Source organism: Chiloscyllium punctatum, chromosome 3 (assembly GCF_047496795.1).
Source record: "Chiloscyllium punctatum isolate Juve2018m chromosome 3, sChiPun1.3, whole genome shotgun sequence".
NCBI lineage: Eukaryota > Metazoa > Chordata > Chondrichthyes > Orectolobiformes > Hemiscylliidae > Chiloscyllium > Chiloscyllium punctatum.
The window spans coordinates 80,833,509-80,855,568 of NC_092741.1; the positions used below are offsets into that span (position 1 = coordinate 80,833,509).

Sequence of the window (22,060 nt, forward strand, 5' to 3'; positions counted from 1 at the left end):
TCCAATAACAATTTAAATCTAAATATATGAAAGGCTGCAATTGTTGCAGTTAAATTTCAGTGATGGAGAGGTTGTGTAATTACATTTTTGACATTTTAAAGCAGTACTCAGAATAAATTGAACAGGTAATAATTTTCAATGGTAAGGTGATTCGTATTTAACCTGCAAATGCAGAAACTTCACATTTAATATAGACATTTTACTAGAGAGCCAGATGGTGCGATACAATTTTTGCAGTTATTTTAGGAACTTCACTTCAATTATATATATCCAATCTCTCTACCAAGTTAGAAAAGATTATTTGGCTTTAAACATTTGATCCATACATTCTGCTAAAGTAGTCCATACTAGCCTTATAGAACAAAGAAATATGGATGATGGAGATCTGAAACAAAAACAGAAAATCTGGAGAAATTCACCAGGTCTAGCAGCAACTGTAGGAAGAAAGCAGAATAAATGTTTCAGGCTGGTCACTCTTCATCAGAAAACAATAGTATTGATCAGAATGCCAGAATAGTAGTGTAGAAGAATATCTGTACCCCATCATAGTTAGGCTGAGAGTCAAGTGCTTTCAAATGTCAATTTGCTCTGCATGCTGGACTTGTTTAACTTTGTAATCCTTTTCTGATTGTCAGAACACTATGCATGTGCATGTTTTCATGCATTGTTTACTTCTGGCACAGGGCATCCTGAATTGCTGCATGGTCACACATCCATGCAATTTGGAAGGAATATTTCCAAGACTATTAATTTTTTTGTGGTTTCAATTTATATTTGTTTATTCTAGATGTGCTCCTGGTTACTATGGAACACCAATGCTCTATGGAAGTAGTTGCAGAAAATGTAACTGCAATGGTAATTCTGATCCCAATCTCATATTTGAAGACTGCAACGAGGAAACTGGGCATTGCCGTAATTGTCTGCGAAATACAACGGGCATCCATTGTGAACGCTGTGCACCAGGGTACTATGGAGATGCTGTCACTGCTAAAAATTGCACAGGTATGTTCATCCATTTAACTAGCTGTTATATCATCAAAGTAACTTCCAGATGCTGCTGGAGAACTTCAGAATGCAACAGAATGAACATTAAAGATTAAAATTTATTTATTCCGAGTTGCTAATGTGTACATTTTTACCAAAAGTGATGTGTATGTATGGCCAAGATGTGAAAACAATGAATTTAGAAATTTTTTATAAGGAAAATGAACATTTTCGCAGACTTAAAGTATAAAATTAGTCAAATATGTTTGGAGTTTTTGTTTAGTACGTTGACTACAAATTTCATACTTGCAAAAAATAAGTTTTTAAAAAAATAATTCCTTATAATTTTTGTACCATTTTATTTGAGGGTGCTTACTCAAATTCCTAATGGAGGTTAGATTCATGAACTTCAAATGGGTGCTAATTTAATCCAATAAGGTTTAGAACATAGAACATAGAACATAGAACATAGAACATAGAACATAATCCAATAAGGTTTCTTTATGGAAACCTGGTAAGAAAACTGTGGCTATTCGTACCCTTTGTGAATAGCCAGAGGCCGAAGCTACAAAGTTATGTATTTATATCAGAAACAATAAAGAGGACTTAGATTCCATTATAACTAGGTCACTAAACTTTCAACTCTGACCAAGTATGAATTTACTGCAGGCTAGACAAACATCTAAAATAAAATTGTACATGCTCACTTTCCTTTTCAAAAGCTAATGGTTAGCCTGTCCAAACAAACTGAATGATGAAATGTTAGCAAGGAAAAACATTTGTTTAATTAATTTAAATAACATAGCCTGGGTTAACAACTATTTCTCTACAAATGAACACTTGATGAAACAATTTTACTTCAACAACAAACATAACATTTATTAGAGCTAGCTGAGGAGTGCTAGAATGACTGAACTCTCCAATTCTCATTTGACTGCAACAGGTATTTTTAAAATAATTTATTTACCGGTTCATTGGATATTCATCTATGCCGTGACTGGAAAAGATATACACAAAAGTGTTTTCCTATAATTTTTAAAAGGAAACAGCATGATATTTATTGTAGTTAACACCCAATTTAATAAAACAATAAAACGACTCCAGTTCTGACATGTATCATTGATGATGAGCTAGTTCAGGAGTGATGGACTCTCTTTAAGCTATACCTTGCTATTTTTTACTTATTCTTAAACTATTCAAAATTGCACTGGATCGTGGAGAAGTGGAAAAGCTTTTCATTGTATTTTACTGATTTTCTCGCTGTAATATGCATGTGACAATAAACAAAATCATTCATCATTCACATCTTATTCCTTCAAGAGGTTCAGACATTACACACAGGCAAGTTGCAAAGTTGGAATGGGTTTGCTTAAATTGTTGAAGGGTCGCAAAAGAAACTTCGTCATATACAGGTGGCTGACTTCAAAAATTCGTTCTGGTTTGGGTGACCTTTGCAGAGGTTGCATCAAGATGGTTTAAAATGTTGATGAGTAACTTTTTCCTTTGATATCAGCAGCTTCCTCTGAATAAAAATACAGCCTGCAGTGTTTAACTAGTTAGAATATGGGCAGGGTATGCACTTGAAGAATGGCTGTGCAGACTGAAACTGTACATTTTCTCCACATTGTAACCCAGACATAGTATATCTAGTCTCTGGATTAATGGTGCTGGAAGAGCACAGCAGTTCAGGCAGCATCCAAGTAGCTTCGAAATCGACGTTTCGGGCAAAAGCCCTTCATCAGGAATAAAGGCAGTGAGCCTGAAGCGTGGAGACATAAGCTAGAGGAGGGTGGGGGTGGGGAGAGAGTAGCATAGAGTACAATGGGTGAGTGGGGGAGGGGATGAAAGTGATAGGTCAAGGAGGAGAGGGTGGAATGGATAGGTGGAAAAGAAGATAGACAGGTAGGACAAGTCCCGACAAGTCAAGGGGACAGTTACTGAGTTGGAAGTTTAGAACTAGGGTGAGGTGGGGGAAGGGGAAGTGAGGAAACTGTTGAAGTCCACATTGATGCCCTGGGGTTGAAGTGTTCCGAGGCGGAAGATGAGGCATTCTTCCTCCAGGCATCTGGTGGTGAGGGAGCGGCGGTAAAGGAGGCCCAGGACCTCCATGTCCTTGGCAGAGTGGGAGGGGGAGTTGAAATGTTGGGCCACGAGGCGGTTTGGTTGATTGGTGCGGGTGTCCCAGAGATGTTCCCTAAAGCGCTCTGCTAGGAGGCGTCCAGTCTCCACAGTGTAGAGGAGACTGCATTGGGAGCAACAGATACAATAAATGATAATAGTGGATGTGCAGGTAAAACTTTGATGGATGTGGAAGGCTCCTTTAGGGCCTTGGATAGAGGTGAGGGAGGAGGTATGGGCGCAGGTTTTATAGTTCCTGCGGTGGCAGGGCAAAGTGCCAGGATTGGAGGGTGGGTTGGTAGGGGGCGTGGACCTGACCAGGTAGTCGCGGAGGGAACGGTCTTTGCGGAAGGCGGAAAGGGGTGGGGAAGGAAATATATCCCTGGTGGTGGGGTCTGTTTGGAGGTGGCGGAAATGTCGGCGGATGATTTGGTTTATGCGAAGGTTGGTAGGGTGGAAGGTGAGCACCAGGGGTGTTCTGTCCTTGTGATGGTTGGAGGGGTGGGGTCTGAGGGCGGAGGTCCGGGATGTAGACGAGATGCGTTGGAGGGCATCTTTAACCACATGGGAAGGGAAATTGCAGTCTCTAAAGAAGGAGGCCATCTGGTGTGTTCTGTGGTGGAATCTCTGACTGACCCTGGAAAAGCAGTTTCTTTAAACACAAAGGGTTAGCTTGTGCATCATGTGATCTCCATTCACAGTCTGCCCAATTACCAAATAAAGTCAGAACAAGCAAGGGAAACCTTAATTGCAGGTTCATTGTTTTTTGATTAGATGGCCATTACACTTCTCCTTCTCAATTAGGGTCCATTGTTTAAAGTGATTGACTTCAATAGCTTAGTCCATTCTCATCTGATTGAGATATACAGCACAGACACAGACCCTTCGATCTAACTCGTCCATGCCAACCAGCTATCCTAACCTAATCTAACCCCATTTGTCAGCACTTGGCTCATATCCCTCAAAACCCTTCCGATACATGTACCCATTCAGATAGCTTTGAAATGTTGTAGTTGTTGTGTCTGGCTGTTTTGTGAACATTCAAGTGATGGGTCAATCATACTTGATGAAGTTGCTTGTCTCTAGGCCCCTACTTCCTGCCAGCCTTTTTGGTGGTTTTGTAAATTGCTAGGTGAAGTGATATTAATATTCAGCCATCTTGATAGCAAGCAGGGGTCCTGCATTACAGTGATATTGCCCTTGCCTGTGGACAAAAGCTTGGGGTTTAACTTGCGTCCTCCCTGGAGGTACATCTGAACAGGTTGATGGTGCAGTGGTAGTGTCCTTACCTCTAGGTCAGAAGGTTTGGTCTTAAGTCTAGTTGTATGGGTTACCTGAATTGTTTTAAAACTTATGCTGCGATTTCAGCTCATTCAGTAAAGTCATTTTTTGATATGAAACAAGAGCTTATCAACACTTGCAACAAATGATTGGATTTAGTTAATATACAGCAATACAAAATAATACAAACTCAATGCTTCCTATCAATGGGCCATCTTAACAGACCAAGACAGATTAGTTCCTAACCAGCCCACCTCCTTGGAAGTTCCAAGTTTGATGAAAGCTTATTGATGTTGGTCTGTTGGAAATCTAATTGACTTCCTCTCCCTATCTTTTATTCCGTGTGTCCATAAACTTGCAGGAGTGTTTCAGGCAGAGGAAAAAAAGACAGAAACTACCCAGCAAGTCAGTCAGCTTTAGTAGAGAGAAAGAGAGTTAACATTTCCGGCCAATGACCATTCAACACAATAAATAACTCCACTATTATGCATGTGAGATATTTATCAATTATATACAGGCTATTTATAAATCATTTACTTTTGACAGTTGATTAAAAAATTAAGTTAAATCCTATCTCAATAACATCTTTTATGTCATTCCTCTTTTTGAAGCTTGTGCAAATACACAGTTTTAAAACTCATTAATTTCCAAATCCTTTTAGTGGAAGAAAAGGTGAAGTATATTGTAATTTACCCTAACTTCATATTTTAAATATTTAGAGTCATAGAATCATAGAGATGTACAGCATGGAAATAGACCCTTTGGTCCAACTTGTCCGTGCCAACCAGATATCCCAACCCAATCTAGTCCCATTTGCTAGCCTTCCTATTCATATACCCATCTAGATGCCTTTTAAATGTTGCAATTGTACTAGCCTCCACCACTTCCTCTGGCAGCTCATTCCATACACGTCGCACCCTCTACGTGAAAAGGTTGCCCCTCAGGTCCCTTTTATATCTTTCCCCTTTCACCCTAAACCTACGCCCTCTAGTTCTGGACTCCCTCACCCCAGGGAAGGGACCTTGTCCATTTATCCTATCCATGTCCCCTATGATTTTATAAACCTCTATTAGGTCACCCCTCAGCCTCTGACGCTCCAGGGAATACAGCGCTAGCCTATTTAACCTCTCCATATAGCTCAAATCCTCCAACCCTGGCAACAAACTTGTAATCCTTTCTGGACCATTTCAAGTTTCACAACACCTTTCTGATAGGAAGGAGACCAGAATTGCACGCAATATTCCAACAATGGCCTAACCTGTACAGCCGCAACATGATCTCCCAACTCCTCAATACTCTGACCTATAAAGGAACGCATACCAAATGCCTTCTTCACTATCCTATCTACCTGCGATTCCACTTTCAAGGAGCTATGAACCTGCACGCCAAGGTCTCTTTGTTCAGCAACACTCCCTATAGGGCCTTACCATTAAGTGTATAAGTCCTGCTAAGATTTGCTTTCCAAAAGTGCAGCACCTCGCATTTATCTGAATTAAACTCCATCTGCCACTTCGCAGCCCATTGGCCCATCTGATCAAGATCCTGTTGTAATCTGAGGTAATCCTCTTCGCTGTCCACTACACCTCCAATTTTGGTGTCATCTGCAAACTTACTAACTATACCTCCTATGTTCACATCCAAATTACTTATACAAATGACGAAAAGTAGTGGACCCAGCACCGATCTTGTGGCACTCCACTGGTCACAGGCCTCCAGTCTGAAAAACTACCCTCCACCACCACCCTCTGTCTTCTACCTTTGAGCTAGTTCTGTATCCAAATGGTTAGTTCTCCCTGTATTCCATGAGATCTAACCTTGCTAACTAGTCTCCCGTGGGGAACCTTGTCTTTTTTGGTGAAATTTAGTCACAAAATGATCTGATCCTTTTTAGATCTGAACTATACCATGAAACTTCTCTGAAAAATAATTATGAAAATTATAGCAGAGTTGATGTAAAGGTTAGCTGTGAAATGTTTGAAGCATTTGCCACTTCTGAAAATGACATATACTCAGTCAAGACATCTCCTTCATTCTCTTTGTTTAGTTCAGTTTCTACTGTTGTCAGCAATGTTTGATCGCTGTAACAATGAACTCAATTCTAAAAATGCTCCCATGTGTTCTCTGATCAAGATCAGAAATCAAATCCCTTTTGCCTTCCCTCCATTCCATTAGTGAATGGTTCATTTGCACAAATGTGTAAGACAGTTACAGAAGAAAAACAGATGGCCGTTTATCTAAAGTGTCTAACGTTCTGAGAACATTCTAAAATTTTCTGAGGAATAGAAACAAAATTGGACAAATGTTTTCATTTTACATTCATTTTACAGGAGAAGGAACTGTAATAATGCAGTTCTTCAAACTGAAGTCAGGATTTTAAGGTCTGTAGGAACAGGTAGGGATTGAAAGTTGGGGATTGAGGCCCATCAAAAATTGCGGAAGGAAGGGAATGGTGTATTCATCACCTTCCTGGCACCATGGCATTTCACCAGCAGCAGGGGAGAGGTGGAGATCCCACCCATCCAGATACCAGCAATGGAGGGAAGGCGTTCTGCTGTCTGTTGGGACTGCTTGATAAAACCTGGTGGCCTCTTTGCAGGCTCCAGGGTAAAGATGGGATTTGTGCCCACCTAATCCAGCTACCTGTGGCCCCAGCAGGGTCCATCAGCAGCAAGAACGGCCTCTGTTTCAACACCCACCCTCAGTAACGACAGTCCCATGACTGACACAGAACTGCTGGCCCCTGAAATTTGCAGGAACTGCCTAACAGACATAAGACTTAGTTGGGGCTCCCTCAGAAGGTCAAGGCTGCATTCTCCCATCAGTTTTCTACTTTTTTGTTGCCAGGTCAACTCAGTCCTGGCAAAATCTCAATATGCAAGTGCACAATCAGGAAACTCAACCTTAGCCTCCAGCAACATGCAGGAAGCCGAATACTATCCAAGTGAAAGTGCTTACTTGATCAGCAGTCCATTCATATAATGCATAGTGGAAGCCATCTGTACTGTCTACAAGATGCACTGCTTCAACTTGCTAAGTCTCCTTCCAGATCTCAGAAGGATTCAATAAGGCAGCTCACTACCATTTTCTAAATAATTCAAGATCGGCAATAAATGCTGGTATTGCCAGCAATGTCAACATCCGAGAAAAGGATGAAAAATAACTTAATTAGACTCATCTGGATGCAGAAGAATGTGGGTTAAAACCCCACTCCTAGAATTGAGCCCCATCATTTAAAGTGACACTTCAGTGCAGTAGTGCAGAGTGGTCCATTGTTGGTGTTTCTGTCACTTGAATGAAATGAAAGCCTAGGAATGATTCAGGTGGGATGTGAAAGATCCTATTGTACTGCATGAAAAATAATTTTTCTGGTGTTCTTTGTACCATCATCACCAAAAATGCTAGTTAAATTGAATTCATTTTTGACTTTGGGGATTTTGTGTAAAATTTCAATGCAACTGCGTAGCAACTTCACCAACATATTAAAATTAATTAATAATTTGTTGCTTAGGAATATCATAGAAGAATGAGATTTGCTATGTAAATGCAAATATTTCTAAATAATCTAAAACAGATTTTGAATGTGTGTCATGGTAAACACAATGATCTAAAATTTCATGGAAAGTTTTGTCTTAGCTATGGCCTAAGATTATTCTTGTACTTCTTTTTATGAAAGGTAAGTTGTGCTTAACTGATTTACACTGATTTTATGCTGAAACATTGGTGCAAGCAAATTGCCTCAATTCTTTATGAAGCCTTTATGGACCAAAATGCATCTGTCAAACTCTCTGCTGTTTGTTTATGTGGATCCATATAAAAGACAAAGGAGTTTCCTGTACTTATGCGCTGGCATAGATCTATGCCTGAAAACAAAGGAGCAAACCTCAATCAAAAGTCTCAGTTTACATAAATTTCTCAGGGTCTGGACTCTATGCGGACATACTCAGAAGGACTAGGCCATTAGAATGGCCTTCTTAAAGGACCACAGCAGTTCTGACAATAAGAGAAGGGGATAGGGAGGAAGAAAGGCAGGAGACACTCTGAGAGCAAGACACCAGAGTAGAAGATAGCAGCCTACAATCTATTCCTCATTGTTTTTTTTTATTTACATGTGTTATGTTGGGTTTACATATCTGTGTAAGCAGAATAATCCTGCAAGAAATTATGGCATTTTTTTTTCTGGTATAATGCTTGACTTGTGATAAATCTGAATTCTGCATTAGAATGATCCAGGAAATTTTGAGCCATTGTTGATGACTACCGAAGCTTATTTTTTCATGAATATGCAGCTTTCAAAATTTTGTCAATTTTGCATTGACAAATGAAGATTGAAAATAACCCTGGAATTAATAAAACGATATGTTTGCTTTCTAAAAGACTGTCCCTGTCAGAAATGTGGCACAGATGAATGTGATCATGCTACTGGGCAGTGTCGCTGTAAGCCAGGAGTATCAGGAGCCTTCTGTGACCGCTGTGAGGTGGGTATATCAAATAATGTTTGGGTAAATTGAAAACGAGTTATTTCCCATTACATGGCACACAGAATCAATGCCAAATACAAACTGGACTACAGGGCGGGGAAGATAAATTGAGCCAAGAAGGAGTACGGGGAGGGAGGGTGGTCATTTCAGTGTGGTGTGATTATAAAAGTTACTTGGGCTGCAGATTTACATTCCTCCGAACAAAATTGGCTGCCGACATTAAGGACATCATGTTTATTTGGTGCTTTTTATAACATTTAAAATGAAAGAAAGAGTAAGGAGGTATGCAGTCAGAAATGCAGTTGGACTAGCCCCCTGGATATTCCCTTTGTCAGCCTCACAGAATTGCCAACAGATGTTGTATTGACCACATGTTGCAGCCTCACTGTTTTAAAACATCATAGCTTAGCCAGTTTTGAAAAAAACATAATTTTACAATGAAAACTTTTAAATTAAGGCCCCTTAATGTCATCTTACTACCACATGAAAGCTCCTCCTGACATCTCTAACAACATAAATGTTAATTTTCAACAATTTCAATTCAGTCCATGGAAAATGGCTATTATAGATAGTGAATACTGAAAAGGCTATGGGCCATGAACACATCATGGCTGTTGAACTGAAGATTTATGTCTCCGAATCAGTTGCATATGTTGTCATCCTTCTCCAGTACCGATGCAATACTGACATCTGGCCAATGCAGCCGAATATTTTTCAGGTACTTCCTGACCAAGAAAGGCAGGAAAAGTCCAATCAAAACAGTTAGCACTCCATGAGTCCATACTCATTCATAAGCAAAGTGATGGAGAATGCCAATAACTGTGCTATCAACTGGCATTTACACAGCAATACCGTGCTCAGTTTGGTTTATATCAGCACCACTCGGTTCTAGACCTCATTAAAGCCTTGGTCTAAACATAGGAAAATAAAGAACTGAATTCCAAAGATGAGGTGGGAGTGATAACCTTTGACGTCAAAGTAGTTTTTGACCAAGTGTGACATCAAGGAACTTAAGCAAAATTGAACTCAATGGAAATTCGGAGAAATATCAGTGGGAATCAGGAGGAAAAGGGGAAAGAGTTAGTTTGAGCATAAAAGAAGTATTTCACAGGTGTTTGTGCCTGTTCATGCTACAGGTGTTCACCAGGACACAGTTGTAGGTACAACTATATTCAACAGCTTCATCAATTATTCAGCCATAGAGCTGTACAACATGGAAACAGACACTTCGGTCCAATCAGATGTCCTAAATTGATCTAATCCCATTTACCAGCATTTGGTCCATTTCTCTCTCAACCCTTCCTAATCATATACCCATGCAGGTGCCTTTTAAATGTTGTAATTGTACCACCTCTGGCAGCTCATTCCGTACACACACCAGCCTCTGCTTGAAAAGGTTCTCCTTTAGGTCATTTTTAAATATTATCCATCTCACTTTAAACCTACGTCCTTTAGTTTTGGACTCCCCTATCCTGGGAAAAAGAGCTTGGATATTCACCCTATCCATGCACTTCATGATTTTATACAAACTTCTATATGGTTACCCTTCAGCCTCTGATGCTCCAGGGAAAATAACCCCAACCTATTCAGCTTCTCTCTGTAGCTCAAACTAGGTGAAAGTGAGTACTGCAGATGCTGAAGATTATAGTCAAGAGTGTGGTGCCGGAAAAGATCAGCAGGTCAGGCAAGATCCGAGGAGCAGGAGAATCAATGTTTCAGGCAAAAGCCCTTCATCATTCCTGATGAAGGGCTTTTGCCTGAAACATTGATTCTCCTGTTCCTCGGATGCTGCCTGACCTGCTGTTCTTTTCCAGCACCACACTCTTGACTCTATAGCTCAATCCTTTAACCCTGGCAACATCCTTGTAAATCTTTTCTAAACCCTTTCAAGTTTCACAACACATTGTTTTTCCTCCAGCAAAGAGCAGGAATGGAGATGGTCTCTGATGATTGCACCATGTTCAATGCCCTTTACAAAGTTTTAGAATAAAAGCTGGCAACATTTAGGTTTGGGCTGATAAGTGTAAAATAGCATTTGTGCTACACAAGTGTCAGACAATGACCAGCTCCAACAAGACAGAATTTAGGATCTCTGCTGGACATTCAATGGTATTAACATTTGTATGCCTCAGTATGGTAGCCCTGGTAGCACTTGAAATCAAGCCCAATTATTCCTGTAGGCATTACAACAGTTAAAGATTTTTGAAGATTTTAAAGTACACAAGATTCCCTGACTTACCTGTCTTTCTAAACCTAGGTTTTTGTGATAGCAGAAAGTATTATTTATTCCACATACATAGTGTCTAGCTGCAGATGCACAAGTATGAACTGCTGGCATATAACATTCCTGATGAAGAGCTTGTGCTTGAAACATCAATTCTCCTGCTCCTCGGATGCTGCCTGACCGGCTGTGCTTTTCCAGCACCATACTCTTTGACTCTGATCTCCAGCGTCTGCAATGCTAATTTTCTCAATATAACTGCAACTAGTTGACACTCTGTAAAACCTCCTCCTATACACATACAGATTGGTGTTTTGGTTGGAGGGAAAAACTGAGAAGGCAAGCCAATATTCCCATTGTCCACAGGATTTGCTGAGATAATCCTTTCACTTTTCACAACTTGCTGTTTGTCGGTCTCACTTTACTCAGTTGCTTTTTACTTCCTTACAGGAGACACAGAGTGACTGGTTCACAGTTTATAAAGTCTCTGACGTGTTGGTTAAAAGCTGCATCTTGCAGCAACTGGTGAGGGAAAATAAATTGGCTTTCACCAGACATTGGGTATTTGTTACTGCAGAGAAAAAGAAAGTATCTCCCTTTCTGGTGTTTCAAAGCATCTAACCCTATCATTCATACTTCCAAGCTGATCAGTTATCTGGGAGACAATCACATAGTTGTTGGCAAGCAAAAAGACTTAATCATCAACAACTAGTCACCATTCCACAGACCAGTCAGCTAACTGTTGCCGGCTGGATTTCCCTTTGTACACAGCCCCTGGTTCCAACTCATCTACAGTAACCTCTTCCTATTGCTTGAACAAACAGCAATGTAAACAACACTTACAATGACTGTAAGTAATCCCTTCCACAGTCCTTTGTCTTTAATACAGTTCTTTTTCCATTTCAGTCCCCAAGAAAAATAAAAAGGTACAGTCTTTACCCACTGCCAATCCTCTATCCTGGCAAGAAAATTCTCCTAACTCCCCAAAGTCTGTACATCATTTGCAAGTATGAGAGAATACTCCCCATTTTATTGGATGAGCACAGTTCCAACAATGCACAAGAATTTCAATACTATTCAAGGCAAAGCAATCCATTTGATTTGATTCCCTATCCACCAGCTTACACACTCAGTCTCTCTGCCATTGGTGCACAGTGACTGCTGTGTTAATCATTTGCAATATACACTGTGCCAACAAAAGCTTAGAATTTTGTCCATGAGGATAGACAACATGGAGGCATTGTTCCTTATCCTGGATGGTGGCTCAGCAGTCCTTGTAATTGGTGAGAGGATAGAATAATGCCCTGCTGTGAAATCCTGAATGCCTCTTTGAGCCTTGGTAGCCAGGATGGCATCAGTCTGAGCCTGGATGGCAACAAGCTGAGTTTGTATGACGTCAGCAGTTATAACATTTAAAATGAAAGAAAGAGTGAGGAGGTATGCAGTCAGAAATACTGTTGGGCTAGCCCCCTGGATATCCCCTGCGTCAGCCTCACAGATGTTGTATTGACCACATGTTGCAGCCTCACTATTTTAAAATATCATAGCTTAGCCAGTTTTGAAAAAAAAACATAATTTTACAATGAAAACATTTAAATTAAGGTCTCTTAATGTCATCTTACTACCACTCCTCCTGACATCTCTAACAACATACATGTTAATTTTCAACAATTTCAATTCAGTCCATGGAAAATGGCTATTATAGATAGTGAATACTGAAAAGGCTATGGGCCATGAACACATCATGGCTGTTGAACTGAAGATTTATGTCTCAGAATCAGTTGCATATGTTGTCATCCTTCTCCAGTACCAATGCAATACTGACATCTTTGTATCTCTCAGATTTTGAGTTCTCTTTCATTGTGTTGGAAACTGAGGTGTTGGTCATCAGATGCCAAATCACAAGTGTTCTCTTGGACTGGCAATTCCTTCCATGCTGGGTTCGATGAGCTCTACATTCTTTACTAAACCCTGTACCAACTTAATGCCAGATAACTCCATTGCCATTGACAGTGACTGCAACCTCTCTGACAGTTTGCTAAAGCACAGTCAGTTCTTCTATAGCATGATGGTTGCATTCTTGTGCAACCTCATGTTATAGAAAAATCACCCTTTAGAAACAGTGCTTAAAGCGTTGACAATGTAATCACCAATACACATTTTAAAAGTTTGCACATCAGAAACAGTGTCCCGAATTCATCAATCACATTACAGCGAATTCGTGTTGATGAAACAGAATGACCTGCATTGCATATTTCATTGTGTCTTCCTAGTAGTCTCTTCCTACATGCTGCTTCATTGGAGTCTTCATCTGCATCCATTATAGTAGACCTAATGCACTACCTTGTGTTCTGGCTGCTTGTCATGTGCACTGCCATTTCCTCCCATTTCTTTATATGACACTGATATCTGGATGGCATATCATGTCCAACCCTGTCCTGGTGTTACCCTCTGAAGTATGCATAGTGCCAGTATCTGAACTGGTTACTGTGAATATCAAACTAATGAATGGTGTATCTCCTTCAAACTCTTCTTCCTCTTCCACTTCATATCCCTACATCACTGCCTGGGCAGATGATGGTTTTGGAAGAAGAGGCAAGAGGTACACTTGTGGAAAGAGTTGTAGAGTCATACAGCACGTAAACAGACCCTTTGGTCCAACCAGTCCATGCCAAACATAATCCCAACTAAACTAGTTCCACCTGCCTGCTCCTGACCAATATTCTTCCAAACCTTTCCTATTCATGTACTTATCTAGTGTCTTTTAAACATTTTAACCACCTCTAACACTTCCTCAGGAAGTTCATTCCACACACAAACCACTCTCCATGTAAAGATTGCCCCATATCATTTTTAAATCTTTCTCCTCAGACCTTAAAAATGTGTTCCCTAGTATTGAAATCCCCCCACCCTAAGGGAAAGACAAGAGCTGCATGTGTAGCTTGGAGATAAGCAGAAATGATGTAGAAATCAAGATGCAAGAAGGTGTATGTGATGTGAACATATGACTCTTTTTGATTCTTTAAGCCCTGTTGCTGGTCACAGCCTCAGTCACAATGGTTCAATAATGGCAGTCAGTTTGCTTCCATTGTGGTGAAAACATGCAGCTGTCTGTTCTAGAGCAAGGGGTCAGAGTTTAAAAATAAGAGGGTGTCCATTTCAGACAGAGATGAGGAAACAATTTTCCCCAGGGCTGTGAGAACTGAGAATACCCATTCTCAGTTGGAAGTGGATGCAGAATCTTTAAATATTTCTAAGGCAGAGATGAATAGATTTTTGGTTACCGAGAGAATGGAAGATATATCGGGGATATGCTGGAATGTAAAGTTGAAGTTGATATCAGATCAGCTATAATCTTATTGAACGGTGTAGCAGACTTGAATGGCTGAGTAACCTACTTTTGATCCTTGTTTTTAGATTAGCATGTTCTTGTCCAAAGCAATAAGTTGCTGCTGCTTTTAATTTTGTATTGTGTTGATAGAGAAGGGAGAGGGAAATGTGTCCATCAGTGTGATGCATTATGTTTCATTAATGCTGCTCTCATAGTTTAATGACTGCAAGTGTGTGCAGGCTCTGAGTTATGGGTGTGAGGCTTGCAAGTATGTTAAGTGTGTAGTGAAGTTATATATGAAACCTGATGGATGGAGGCTACTGGTAGATGTCAGAAAGATGAGGATATGATGTAGTGAGCAATGTGTGAGGCTACCTTTGCTGTTGATGGAATTCTTGGGAATGAATTCATTACACTGACTACTCATGCAAGAGCATTAAACTTCACTGGTATTGACCTGTACAACTATTCTTAAAGTTTGACTAGAATCTCCTGGTCTCGTGGGCATGGAAGAATTTTTCTCTTCCTGTTGACATCTAGCACGTAGCCCTCCAGAGTTGCACTGAGGGACTCGGCACACATTCTGTAGATGTTGTGCAATTCCTGTGTATTACTCACGTCAAAGTTACACCTGTAATGAATTCCAATGGATACCAGCTCTTCCTCAAACACCACCTCCTCAATAGGTGCAGGCTTGTTTAAATAATTGTCAGTCTCTATTAATTTTAGACCCAGTATTCAGATGTGCTGTCTCCTTCAATCATGTGAATGGACAGGCAATACAAAGCTTCTATGCTGTCAGTATTTGAATGACAAGCAGAGAATAATTGTACTTCAGATGAACCCACCCATTTTTGGGCCTCAACCACTATTGTCCCTCGTGTCTTTTTGCTTTATAAATTAGAAAATGAATGAATCAAGACATTTCCTGCACAAGATTACTACTAATCTGTTCTTAATTAAAATCCATCTCATAATTAATTACAAGGTACAGTGACCATTTTATTATTTTTCATTTTTTTGATTGTATTCCTTCTTTACAGATTGGTTACCATGGATACAGCAGTTGTTCTGGATGTTTGAGATGTGAATGTGCTCTGGCTTCTAAGGATGAATACTGTGACCCTTTGAGTGGACGGTGTAGGTGCCTTCCTGGAGTCACAGGAAAGCGCTGTGACCGGTGTCTGTATGGGTTCTGGAACTATGGACGAAATGGGTGCCAGAGTAAGTTTAATACAGTAAATTTATCTGAAAGGCAAAAGCATTAATAACAATAGCAACCAACAAATAAAACATCAGAACAAAGTCAAAAAAGAGAAACAAAATAATTTAAAGCGATCACCCTGTTACTAGTTCAAAAATATTCCATCTTCTGTGGAGCATTTCGAGGCACCTTGATCTGATAAGGTACCAAATAATTGTAACAATTATTGCTAGCTCAGACAAGAAGAGGCCCTGGACTCCCATTATTTAATAAAGATGGTGCATGTTTTTTTCTAAAGCAAACTGGTAAACTTCATAATCCCTGAGTTGGAATTTCAGAAGTTCACTTATCCCTTTTGTCTTTAGGGTGCAATTGTGAAGGGCAGTGTGACAGTGAGACAGGAGAATGTCTGTCAGCATCTACCGAATCCCCAACTGACTGCTCCGTTGTGAGTAAGTACCTTCATGCAACTAAATGTGACAACCTATAACTCCAGTCAGTGCAACTAACCTGTGGTATCTTGCATATTTTATTATGTAAAGATAGGACCTCATATGACATGTCTGGGTGGGTTACTCTTCAGAGGGTCGGTGTGGACGTGTTGGGCCGAAGGGCCTGTATCCATACTGTATGGAAATCATGAGGGGCAAGGATAGGATAAATAGACGAAGTCTTTTCCATGGAGTGAGGGAGTCCAGAACTAGAGGGCATAGGTTTAGGGTGAGAGGGGAAAGGTATAAAAGGGACCGAAGGGGCAACTTTTTCACACAGAGGGTGGTATGTGTGTGGAATGAGCTGCCAGAGGAAATGGTGGAGGCTGGTACAATTGCAACATTTAAAAGGCATCTGCATGGGTATATGAATAGGAAGGGGTTGGAGGGATATGGGCCAGGTGCTGGCAAGTGGGACTAGATTGGGTTGGGATATCTGATCGGCATGGATGAGTTGGACCGAAGGGTCTTTTTCTGTGCTGTACATCTCTATGACTCTATGAAATCCTTGCTTCTGAGACAGGGTCAATCTGAAATACAATAGTGCGACTCCTTAGCGAGTGAATTACAGCAACTTGGCACCTATAGAACTGAACCACCAATCATGATGGACTTAAACAGAAGGTAGACTGGAGGCTTTCTGACAGACTGATAAGAAGTCTGACCCACAGCCATAAAGCACAGCAAGCAGGCTATATTTGTGCAGAGTGGATTCCACATCTCAGTGACAGGAGGTGCCATCGTTTGGAGCCACCAGTCAATCTGATTAGCTAGTTGCTCCAGCAGTGTAAGAGTTCAGTAGTGCAATAGGACTGCAACCTGGGAAACCAGAAGGCCCAAGTGGATTCCTGGAGCCAGCTTGATCGGGGCACTGGGCGGGAAGGGTTCAAGTATCTTGGAAAGAGGGAGTTTGTGCATTGGAGAGGTCAGTTTGTCGAGAAGGAAGGAAGGACGGTGGTTGGGGGGGGGGAGGGGAAAGAGTACCATCTTCTCCAGGATGCCCTGTTATAATTCCCCCCGCTTTGATTGGTAGCACCTCCCTGTTTATTATTGCACTCTTGAAATCCGACACGTTTGCATGAAATTGGAGTCAAGTTGAGCTTCAACAATATTGTTTGACTTTATTGATTTATTTAAGTGTAGCAGGCACCTGGTTTCAGCATCTTCCTATCCTTCCATATTGTGTCAGTCAGCTAGGGAGTAGATATATTCAGCACCCAACTGTGTAAATCACATCTGGCTGGAGCGTGTGTAATCCAGCCCACCGTTAATAGGATCAGTTGTCAATACCAGATTTTATTAACTGAATTTCAATTCCACATGCTGCCCTAATGGGATTTGAACCTAGCTCCTCACGGCCCTAATCAGGTTCTCTGGATTACTCATTCAAAAAAATTGCCTCGACACAACCCTGCCTACATGCTGTACTTCCCTTGGCAAGTTCTGCTTCAAGGTGATGCTGGGCAATCTGTCCAGCTGATAGTTCTGGAGTCTCAGTATTGCCACCGAAAGCAGGGTTCATTGCAGGGACAACAAACAATCTAACTATTCTAAATACTAGAGCCATCAGGACCAGGTTGGTATGGGGGTCATGGTGGAGACAGAAAAAGAGATATCAGGTGGGTATGGCACTGATGGGTTTGGGGTTGCCATGGCACAGCCAGGTGGGAGGGAGCAGCTAAAGGGATGAGTGGAAGGTGTTGCCAGATCTCGAAAGAGGGTCAGTGATGCAGGCAGCCAACAAATGTTTCAGGCCTGAAGTGGTCTGCCAGGCCTTCCCCCACCCATACTGGTGACTAAATGTCATCTGCCAGCTGTAAACATGAGAATGAACAATCAGAAACTGTTGAGTGACAAAGAATTAAGGGCTTCAATTGGGAGAGGGTGAGAATTCTCCTCAAGGCTGTTCCATGCCTACTTTTTTAACATCTTGTCAGCTGAGCAAACTGGAGCTAATTTAAATTGGAGTGGAGAATGAACATTGAAAAGTCCTAGTCCGCATAACTGTGTAATGAATATTCCTGGAAAATAATACATGATGATGTTTGATTCACTGATTTGTTGTATATTTTCCATATCTCTTGCAGAACAATTGAACAAATGGTTAGATTCCCTTGCATGTAGTAAGACAGCCTTATTCAAAAAGAGAATGGTTTGGTAATGGGCAACAATGTACAGCTGATTGTATGGCTTATGCTCCCTTTGACCTACAGCAACATTACCATTGAGAGACAAGCTGAAAAGATCCTGCGTTGTTTCTGATAACATTTTATCATGCTTGCCTCTAATTCTATATTTCTCCATTATCTCAACAGGATGTGACAAGTGTGTCTGGGACTTAATTGAAGACCTAAAATTATCAGGAGCATCACTAGGAGAAGCAAGGTTGAGTGTTCTAAATGTTATTACTGGAGATGCCATTAATAACCGCTTGCAGGAATTCAATATCACAGCGACTCACTTCAACGTAAGTGCCAGCAATGAAAATCAAATCGGGCTAGAACTGTGATTGATACTTATTCATTGATTTTATATTTCTTCCCCTTATTACATATTTTACTGTTGCTAAGTGAGGGGCTGTAAAGTCAACTTTAAATTTATGCCGCATTCAATGTCCTAAGACGGTAACATTTATCTAACAGATAGGCTTTGTCAAGACTTAAAAGATAACTTTGGACAAATTATGCTGAAAAAGGCAAATTGAGACAGAAAAGGGCACAAGGCTAATGGTGTAATGTACAGTGCATGCAATGTAATTCTCTCATTCAGGGTAGTATCCTTCTTATTCAAGAGCTGTTAATTGTGGCTCTCCATGCCATCGTATACCCTGGGATAAGGTGAGGAGACAGGTGACAAGAACCACTTCTGCTGTTCAACGAACTGAATCTATGTCTTTCATGTCATGAAGGATCACACTCTAGCCAGATGAGCTAACTGGCTCTTTATCCAATAATTAAGCTGCTTTGTGAAAATAAGCAAACTTGTGCATTTCGTTTATTATTACAAGTCACTCATCAAACGCAATACATTTCCGTATTCCAGAATTAATTGATTTATATGATAATACTTTTCTCAATTCTGAATGTTAGTGCATCAGATCTATTGTTATAGAGTCAAAGAGACATACAGCATGCAAAGACACTTCAGTCCAATTCATTCATGCCAACCAGGTTTCTCAAGCTAAATGACTTCCACTTGACCCTTATCCTCCTAAATCTTTCCTATTCACATAGCTGTCCAAATGTATTTCAAATGTTTTCACTATGCCTACATTTACCACTTTCTCTGGCAGTTCATTCCACACACGGACCAACCTCTGTGTGAAAAAAGTTGCCCTTCAGATCCCTCATAAATCTTTCTCCTCTCACCTTAAAACTATGACCCCTAGTTTTGAACTCTGCTTTTCACCTTTTCTTTGCCCCTCATGATTTTATAAACCTCTATAAGGTTACCCCTCAACCTCCTGATGCTTCAGTGACAAAAGTCCCTATCTTGCCTCTCCTTATAACACAAACCCTTTAGTCCCAGCAACATCCTGGTAAATCTCTCCAATTTTATAATATCATTCCTACACCAGGGCAACCAGAACTTTACAGTCCTCCAAAAGTGGCCTCAACAACATACTCTACAACCTTAGCATAACGTCCAAGGTCCTATACTCAATGGTTTGAACAATGAAGGCATGCATTCTAAATGCCTTCTTAATCACCCTTTCTAACTGTGATGGAACTTTCAAAGAACTATGTACCTGAACCCCTAGATCTCTCTGTTTGACAACTTTACCCATGGCCCTACCATTATCTGTGTAGGTCCTGCCCTTGTATGCTTTATCAAGATGCAATACCTCACATTTATCTAAATTAAATCTGCCACTCCTCAGCCCAATGGCCCCGATGAACAAGATCCCTTTGTAAACTTAGATAACCTTCTTGACTATTGACTATGCCACCAATTTTGGTGTCATCTGCAAACTTACTAATCATTCTTCTTAATTTCTCATCCAAATCATTTATATAAATGACAAAAAGCAGTTGACCCAATGCCAATCCCTGTACCTCACCACTGGTCACAGGTTTCCAGTTCAAAAAGCGATTTTCCAGCACCCCCCCCCCCCCCCCCCCCCCGCCACCCCCCAACATCTCCTACCATCAAGCCAATTTGATATCCAACTGGCAAGCTCTCCCTGAACTCCATGTGATCTAACGTCGATTATCAGTCTATCATGATGAACCTTGTCAAAGGCTTTACTAAAGTCCATAGGCAATGATTACTGCTCTGCCCTCATTAATCTTTTTGGAAAGTCCTCCAAAAAACTTAATCAAGTTAGTGGGATATGCTTTCCCATGCACAAAACCATGCTGACTCTTCCTAATCAGTCCTTGCCTCTCCCAAATGCATGTAAATCCTATTTCTTAGAATCTCCTCTAACAACCTTCTCCTTACAGCCTTTCTTTAAAAAAGGCACAACATTAGCCTCCATCCAATCCTCCAGCACCTTGTGAAAATTGAAAGGGTTCAGAAAAAAATGATAAGGATGTTGCCAGAATTGGAGGGTTTGAGCTGAATAAGCGGCAGCTTTTTTTCCCTCCAGTGTTGGAGGCTGAAAGGTGACCAGACAGAGGTTTACAAAATCATGAGCAGCATGGTGGCTCAGTGGTTAGCACTGCGTCCCTCACAGTGCCAGGAATCCAGGGTTCAATTCCAACCTTGGGCGACTATCTGTGTGAAGTTTGCATGTTCTCCCTGCATCTGCGTGGGTTTCCTCCAGGTGCTCTGGTTTCCTCCCGCGGTACAATATGTGCAGTTTAGGCGGATTGGCTGGGCTAAATATAGTGTAGGGGAATGGGTCTGGGTGGGGTACTCTTCAGAGGAAATGTGTGGACTTGTCAGGCTGAAGGGCTTGTTTCCACACGATGTATAGGGTGCATAGTCAAGGTCTTTTTTTGCAGGGTAGGGGAGTGCACAACTAGAGGATGTGGGTTTAAGGTGAGAGGGACAGATTTGAAAAGGACCTGACAGACAACATTTTCACACAGAGAGTGGTGTTTGTATGGAACGAGCTGCCAGAGAATGGGGTCATGGATTGAAAGGGTTTGGAGGGATAATGGCAAAATGCTGACACATGGGACAGCATCCGTTTGGGATATCTGGTTAGCATGAATGAGTTGGAATGAAGGGTCCCTTTCCATGCTGTATAACTTTATGACTCACCTGTGACTTTAGATGATACAAATATGTCTGCTAGGGACCACTGAATTCCTTCTCTAACTTCCCACAATGTAGTTGGATACACTTGATCAGGCCCAGGAGATTTATTCACCTGTATGCTTTCATAGACCTTTATCATCTCCTCTTCTGTAATGTGAATTGTGTTCATGACACAGTGTTTATTTCTCCAAGTTCCCTAGCTTCCATATCTGTCTTCACAGTAAGAACTGATGCAAAATATTCATTTAGTATCTCTCCCATCTCCTGTGATTTCTACACACATGACCTCGCTGGTCTGTAAGGAGCCCTATTCTCTCCCTATTTACCCTTTTGCTCTTAATGTACTTACAGAATCCCTTTAGATTATCCTTGATCTTATCTGCCAAGACACTCTCATATCCACCTTTATCCCTCCTGATTTCCCTCTTAAGAATGCTGCTACTTTCCTTATATTTTTCAAGAGATTCACTTTATCCCAATTGACTATACCTATATATGACATTTTATTTTTGACCAGAGCCTCACTGTCTTTATTCATCCATTGCTACCTACTCTGATTAGCCTTACCCTTTACTCTAACAGGAACATAATACCTCTGACCTCTTGTTATCTCACTTTTGACAGCCTCCCATTTGCCAGTTGTCCTTTACCTACGAACAGACTACCCTAATCTACATTTGAAAGTTCTTGTCTCATGCTGCCAAAACTTGCCTTTCTCCAATTCAGAAATTTAACTTTTATACT

The 22,060-nt window shown here is 40.8% G+C and overlaps 1 protein-coding gene across 1 annotated transcript in view; it reads left to right on the plus strand.

The window, feature by feature from the left end:
- The window catches only part of lama4 (laminin, alpha 4), a 173,070-nt gene that overhangs the window by 42,887 nt on the left and 108,123 nt on the right, over window positions 1–22,060 (plus strand). Inside the window, exons 5-9 of the mRNA XM_072555716.1 lie at window positions 788–1,002; window positions 8,758–8,858; window positions 15,457–15,637; window positions 15,983–16,069; window positions 18,424–18,575. Of these exons, the coding sequence (XP_072411817.1) occupies window positions 788–1,002; window positions 8,758–8,858; window positions 15,457–15,637; window positions 15,983–16,069; window positions 18,424–18,575 (736 nt within the window). The remainder of the gene's footprint in view (window positions 1–787; window positions 1,003–8,757; window positions 8,859–15,456; window positions 15,638–15,982; window positions 16,070–18,423; window positions 18,576–22,060) is intronic.